The sequence below is a fragment of the Micromesistius poutassou genome, assembly GCF_964030765.1.
Source record: "Micromesistius poutassou genome assembly, chromosome: 21".
NCBI classification, from domain to species: Eukaryota; Metazoa; Chordata; class Actinopteri; order Gadiformes; family Gadidae; genus Micromesistius; species Micromesistius poutassou.
The window spans coordinates 2,520,077-2,527,576 of NC_140291.1; the positions used below are offsets into that span (position 1 = coordinate 2,520,077).

General features: G+C 49.7%; 1 protein-coding gene across 1 annotated transcript in view; it reads right to left on the reverse strand.

Moving 5' to 3' along the window:
- The window catches only part of LOC311367147 (mitogen-activated protein kinase kinase kinase 14-like), an 11,084-nt gene extending 5,252 nt beyond the window's left edge, over positions 1-5,832 (reverse strand). Inside the window, exons 1-7 of the mRNA XM_084485984.1 lie at positions 5,709-5,832; positions 3,617-4,098; positions 2,889-2,964; positions 1,367-2,372; positions 804-938; positions 589-718; positions 1-116 (exon numbers count right to left, since the gene is read on the reverse strand). The exon at positions 1-116 is cut by the window's left edge and continues 13 nt beyond it. Of these exons, the coding sequence (XP_084342110.1) occupies positions 1-116; positions 589-718; positions 804-938; positions 1,367-2,372; positions 2,889-2,964; positions 3,617-3,884 (1,731 nt within the window). The 5' untranslated portion in view covers positions 3,885-4,098; positions 5,709-5,832. The remainder of the gene's footprint in view (positions 117-588; positions 719-803; positions 939-1,366; positions 2,373-2,888; positions 2,965-3,616; positions 4,099-5,708) is intronic.
- Positions 5,833-7,500: the final 1,668 nt, after the last annotated feature.

A 7,500-nucleotide genomic window follows, 5' to 3' on the forward strand; every position in this document is an offset into this window, starting at 1 on the left:
GTGCAGGACGCGGCGCCGGTGCAGGTGTTCCAGAGCCCAGAGCACCTGCCGCAGGTAGTGGAGGGCCAGGTCTTCAGGTAACCTCACCCGCTCCTTCAACACCTGGGCCAGACAGCCTGCAGGTGGGCACACCACGGCAGGTAAGAGACCACCACGGGGAGACCCAGACGTTAAAGGGACCCTGTGTTACCTCAAGGCGTGAGGCGTGCGCACGTCCTTACAAGCCATCACAAGTGGGAATGTACATCCCGTCGATGACAGATTAGATCAAGGAACCGGACTAACGTCTGGGTATGTACAGAGTGAACTGTGCAGACAGTTTGGCTGGTGTTTGAGCGATCCATCGGATCATTGGTGGACACTCGCACTTGTGATGTCCCTAACGGCGTAGATGCTGAAATGGCTTATAATGTAGTGCTTGGCCTTAGGACACTGTGACTCTGTAAGGATGAAAACACGCAGCCAGCTCGGCGACCATCAAGCTGAGAGCGGCTGGTTCTAGGAACTTCCAAGTTCCTACAGTTCTATATTTAGCTTGTCGATGTTGTTCATTTAAATCAAGGTAGATATCGGAGTAAGAGGGTTCACCTGGCTTCAGATCCATGAAGAGGACCATGTTGGGGCCCTCACTGACAGCCCCCAGGAGCCGGACCACGTGAGGAGAGTCCAGAGCGCTCCACGTGCTCAACTCCTCACTGCTGAAGTGCCTCTGGGCAACCTGAGTACAACCACTAGCCATTATAATATACACATACACACACATATATATATACTTTAATTCCATCCACCTTCCGATGCCTCACCCTCTTGGCCGCACACTGGAAGCCAGTCCTCCGGTCCTGGATGCAGACCACGTCACCATAGGAACCGTTCTGGATGTGGCGGAGGGAGTCGTACTCCAGACCCTCCCGGTACATCCAGCCGGCGGGCTGCAGCAGCTGAACGGGACAGCGTCATTAAAGATGTCACAAGATGATTAACAAGATGGGATAACGCTGTATTAATCATGTGGGGTTAGATGTTACAACAGAAATAGAAACGGTGCAAATCAGGAGGCAGAATAACTCTAAATATATACATACTCTGTGAACAGTACAGGCCTACGGCTGGCTAATGGGGTTTGGGAGAGGAATAAAATGAAATAATAACAAAATGGAGAATATATTTTCTCATGACTATAAATGAGCTGTATAAATAAGTTGCCTGGTTGTATTGTTGGAATAAATAACAAATAATATACGACGTAGCCATTGACCTGTTGTATTCATGAGAAAAGCAATCTATTCTCTACAGTGTTACATCAACCATTCAGGCTTTGCCCCTTTACAGATCTACAGACGAGTGTGAAGGAGGATGTTGATCTCACGTCGTGAAGCAGAATCCCCTCGTTGGCCTGTTCGTCAGCATCAGCGCACTCGTGCATGGCGTGGTGTCTCTCCCGCTCTTTGAAGAACGGCCAGATGAAGCGACTCTCAGCCCGGGTCACCTTCCCTCGCAGCTCGGCCAGCAGTCCCTCGCCCAGCAGTCCCTCGCCCACTTCTCCTCCCACCTCCGCCGTGCACGTGCACGTGCACTGGCGAGACCCGACAGCGAGGACAGCGCACGTGCAGCTGGCGTTGGCGCTTCCCCCCGGGTTCTCCGAGCGGTCGGAACAATCCGGCGCAGAGCCGCCGCCGCTGGAGTCGGACCCCCGGCTCCAGCTCGATGACGTGAACTCTGCTTCCGGCTCATCGCTGGACCACGAGGCCCAGCTGGCGGACTCTCCACTGGCCGTAGGAGCGCAGGCCGATTCAGAACCTCCACCTCCTCCTCCTCCTCCTCCTCCTCCTCCACCTCCTCCTCCTCCGGGTCCCGGGGCAGAGTCAGGGTCCCCAGAGTGGTTCTGTCCTCCTGTGTGTTCTACGTCCTCCTCCTCCTTCGACGACGATGACAAACGCTTCAGTCGGACCGCGACGCGGTAGCCGACGGCGCCGGACGTCGCGTAGTCGTCTCCATGGCAACGAAGATTGACGGCAGCGGAGGTGGCGGCGACGACCCGGTCGGTGAACTGGGGAGGAGGGGGGATGATGATGCTGCTGCAGGGGAGCGACGACGGGGTCGTGACCAGGTCGGCGGCGGCGGAGGCGGAGGCGTCAGGGGTGGCGGCGGCGGGGGTGGCGGGGTCGTAGCCGGGTCGAGGACGGAGCCAGTCGATCTCCTGCACCCAGAGGCCCTGAATGATGGGGGGCTCTTGGTGGTTCCCCGCGAGGCTGCGCCGGCGCCAGGGCTTCCTGCGTGGTTTCCGGCAGGGGTGGTGGCGCTGGTGGGACGGGGGGCAGGCCGACTCGCCGTCCGACTCGCTCAGGGGGGAATGTTTCCTGACCGGGACGGGCCTAAAGATGAGAAGATGAGAGAGAGTCAGTGTGTCAGGGGGACTTCGATAAAGCACACTTCAAACAAAAGGGCCCGTCACAGGGCTTTACACAGGCAGGAAAAAGACTACAAAAGACACAAGTCAGATAGACAAATGTCAAAATGTATCAGTACTAAAAGTCTGTCTGAACTAAAAGTTCAGACAAAGATAGGTTGCAAACAGAAAGGTTTGAAGATCTCACAGAAACTAAAGACTGTGAACTGAAACTCGAGCTGTTGAGATGTTCATGACAAGAAAAGGTCTTTATCTCATTGTCACTAACAGTGTAACATCTTCTGGTGTGTAATGGGATATCAAGATTTCATAAAGGTTGCTCTTCTGGTGAACCTGACACTTGCTAACATCCTCTTTTCCTTTAGACATCTAATGAGCTCTTTGTGTGTGTGTGTGTGTGTGTGTGTGTGTGTGTGTGTGTGTGTGTGTGTGTGTGTGTATGTGTGTGTGTGTGAATGGCAGCAGATTGTGATCCAAGTACCTTTGTTCGCTGAGCACCAGAGATCTGGGGAACATTGGTTCCGTGCTGCTGGGGCTGAACTCCTGCGACCCCTCTCCTGAAACACAGAGAAGCCATCGAGAGTCTCAGTGCTGTCGCTTCAATGCGACTTTTGAAGCATGAGCGAGTGTAACCGAGGTCTGAGTCTCCATAAGTTCACCACTCCATTAACTCATCTCCATTAAGCAGTCTGTGCTCAGACAAGCTGAGAAAATCTTGTCTGACCAGTCACATATTCTGCACACAGAATACCAGCTTCTACCATCAGGTAGACGCTTCAGAGTCCCCACTTGCAGGCTGAACCGTTTTAGGAATTCATTTGTGCCCACCTCAATTAAGATCCTAAATGCCCCCAGGACCAAACAACCAACTGTGCAACTGTGCTATTGATCATGACCCATGGTATAATACAGTGGGCGAGGGAGGGTTTGGGTGGGTGTGTGTATGTGTGCATCGCACTGTTTCTTGTATACTGTGTATATGTTATATGTGGCCTGGGGCCTATATGTATGTATTGTCTGTACCTGTACTGTTATTACTGTAAAGCAGCTTTATATGACAGCATTGGAGTCCAAGACAAATTTCCTTCCAAGGACAATAAAGTGTATCTTATCTTATCTTATCTTAACTCCAATCCAATCAACGATACGGTGATGGGGTGCTTATATTCGTGCGCTGAGTGAAGACGTCAGCAAGGCCCTGCGTCTTACCCTCGGCCTGCGCTACGATGGAGACGTAGGGGTTCTTCTGGAGGGCTCCAGGCCACTCCGAGGGGCCCATGTACTGGGCGGTCCCTCGCTCCAGAGCCCGGCTCAGGTGTGGTCGGATGGCTTGGGCCAACAAAGAGCCTTCCTCCTCGCTGTGGCCCTCCCCCTCCTCACCCGCCGGTCCGTCCTGCTTCTCTAAGAACCTCCTCCCAGAGCCCCGCTCCACCACCAGGAAGGGGCTGTAGGAGTTGAAGAGCCTGGGGATGGCCATCCTTCTCCAGTCCTGGATCCTCTCCCCTCCTTCCTGGTCTTCAAGAGCGCCTCAGACCTGGATCTTCTCCTCTTCCTCTGCCAGACCTCCTCAGACGACCTCAGACCTGGATCTTCTCCTCTTCCTCTGCCAGACCTCCTCAGACGACCTCAGACCTGGATCGTCTCCTTTTCTCCCTCTAGATCTCCTCAGATATTAATACTCCTTCCACCTCCTGGAAGACATGGAGCACAGCCAAGGATAACTGTAACTAATTATATAATCTGTTATCCATCAAGTCCTTCATCTGTCCAAAAATCCATCATTCTGTCCATCTGTCCATCCATCTGTTAATCTATTAATCTGTCCACAAATCCGTCAGTCAATCCATCAATCTATCCGTTTGTCCAGCCATCTGTCTGTCCGTTTCTTTACCCACATCCCAGTCAGAAGTAGAATCTTTCCAAGCTGATTGGGCATAAGGGAAGCTGGGTTAACCAAGATGAAACATGGAAACACTCAAAAGAGTGCCATGTGAGGAAAGGTTCTCAACAGGTTAAATTGAGCTCACAACAACTTCATCACCACAGCAGCTGAAGAAATCAGTATCCTGTTCACCTTTGCTTCAGGAGGACAGAAACATATCACTTGGTAGTTAAAAAAAAAAATAGACAAGCCACAGCAAGATGAAGTCGTCTCTGCATCCCCTTAAATAGAACTTGCGAAAAGACTTTCACTCGTCACACATTCTTCCATGTGCATAAAGGGCATATTTAGTTATGGATGTGTTTGATGTGGTCGTGTATATAATGTGTCTGGCTTTGAATGAGCAGCCGCCGTGGTGCAGGGCAGTCTCTGTGCTAGGGACCATGATGGTGCTGCGGTGGTATAAATAGAGTCTGAGCCAGCTCATGTTGGCTGGCTCAGCTGTCCAAGTCTCTCTTCCTCAACACCCTCTGTGTTGACAGGCACCCGGCAACCAAAACAGAGAAACAGGAAAGCGACTCCTTGACGACCGCAGGCCACCGTGGAAAGACTTCTGTTCCGATTCTAGGACGTTTTGAGCCCAAGGAACGTCGTGACCTACTGAGCGCTCTTCAAGTTGTGTTCTCGACTTAAATGTTATTAGTTTATGTGTTTGTAACGTTCCTCATTCATCCCTCTTTGTACTGTGATGAAATGATGTGTAGTATTTACCACATTATCTTTCATTGCCTGACAGTGAAGACGATTTAAGGTCAGATTATGATGCAGTCACAGCTAATTATCTCTTAAAGACGAGGACCAGAGTTGGAGAGATCCAAGGGACCAAGGGAGACCTGAAGCTCCATCTGCCTGATTGCCTGTGACCCTACGAACCCGAAGTTGTCGGACCTCCCAGCACAGCGTGTTGTAACGGATGTCATTTAAAGGTCCAAGGTTAAAGGTTGTCATTTAAAGCAGTGTTGACAAACTGTTCCAGTCCTTTCTACCCCCCACAACCCCATCAGTACGGCTCAAGCACCCTTTCACCCCAACACCAAACCATGAAATGCTTACTTTGAACTAATATGATGCAAACATTATTACATTTGTAGTCTGTCCTAGAGACGTTGCTGAGAAGCTGAGGTGAAGTCTTAACCGAATTGACCAGCAACAATCAACAAATCCTTTAAATATTGAGCAGATTCAATGAACTAATATTATTGATTCATTCATCATAATTAAAAATAAGTAGTAAAAATAAGTATTGACTGTTACCCCCTGGACCCTGCTCGCGTACCACCTAGGGTATGCGTACCCCAGTTTGGAAACAACTGGGTTTAAAGGCATGTTAAGGTCACATCCTCACCACCACCCCCTTACCTGCTGGTCTGGCCCGGACCCCCTACTGGGCCTCCCGGTGTGATGGTTCTGGGGGGTTCTGGGGGCTCTGAGGTCCGCTGTGAGCCGCACATCCACCCCTGTCTGTTGTGAGGGTGGGTTTGTTTTTTTCCGTCTCCAAGCTGACCCGCCAGCTTCATCCCGATTGGTCATCTGGGTTATGAGATCTGGGACTTCATTCTGTCCTCTGCTGCCACCCACACACATACCATGTACACACCCAGGCACACACACACACACACACACACACACACACACAATTACACCCCACATATACACTCCACACACACCTCGTCCAACACATACATACACACACCCTCCCCCTTGGCACCCACACAAATACCAAATACCCCCCCCCCCACACACACACACACACACACACACACACACACACACACACACACACACACACACACACACACACACACACACACACACACACACACACACACACACACACACAGCCTGTCCAGACACCCGAGCTGGATGGCCTCGATGACATTGTGACACGTTAGCAACGTCACATTTTAAACACACATACGTGTCACACTAACTGCACGTCTCAACACATCTGTATGGGTGGTTCGTTAGTAGTTTACCAAACCTTACCTTACAGACATCCTTATTAAGGATGTCTGTGGAGTGGATTGCAAGTCTGCTATTAATTGTGACAATGGCAGTAAATTAACCCTATTTTAAATAGGCCTGCACTTTGTTTGTGGATTTATTAGTTTGGTTCTTGAACGTAGTACATGTACGTCCTGCAGACCGCCTATTTCAGATATACCCTGGTGACCATCTTATCTGGGTGGCCGTTTCAAACGTGCGGCTTTAGTTTGGGTGAGACAACCGAAGTGAGGTGTCGTGTCTGCTAGGTGGCGGCACAGTCTCTGTTTTTCCGCAAACAGTCCATTCATCTGCGCCATTCGAGACTTTCCAGAATACCCCTCAAGTAAATAAATTAAAACACAATATATTTCAGGAACATATTTTTCATTGAAAACGTATCATGCACATCAGAGGTTAAGTAGACAAACAAACACAAGTATACACAACAGTAATTATTTGCATATGAACAACCATGTTCTGTTTGACCAAAACAGAGAAATAAAAGAAGTAAAAGAAACGTCGAACCCAACGGCATAGGCACAGTGCCGATTCAATTCGCACAATTTAGATTAAAAAAAATCTACAATTTATTTAAAATCCCCACCAAGTATCTTTCAAAAAGCAAATTAAAATCAGAGACGTAACAATTCCGAGTTCTGTTGGTCTATATTGCTGTCTGGACATTCTTTAAAACATGCACACAAACCACAAACATCACAGCGTCTGCAGGCAGTTGAGTCTGGACGACAACGACGAGCGAATGTGACGGAGAGCACGTTTAGTGAGGCCTGCGGAACCAATCAACCAATTAACGAAGACACCACTTCCCTCGGGCGGGTAATGAGGAGTTATCATATCTTCCAACACACAGCCGCACTTTCCAGACAAACGTACACACGTTTCCGTAACATATAATTAGGTGAAGTTGTTGCTCCTCTACGGATGCACACACTGGTTCACATGCTCATGGGTTCCTTTTGAGAACAGAATACAGTTTATAACGCCATCTTTATAGATTAATTCTCCCCCGCGCACCGCCCGTGTGTTTTCAGCTCTTTGACGAGAGATTGAACCTCAAAACAGCCTCACGTTGGTGGCTCACTTTTTGATTTTGTTTCGGACTTAACAACTGTTTGATCCATCTTTCTGAGACTGTTACCATGGA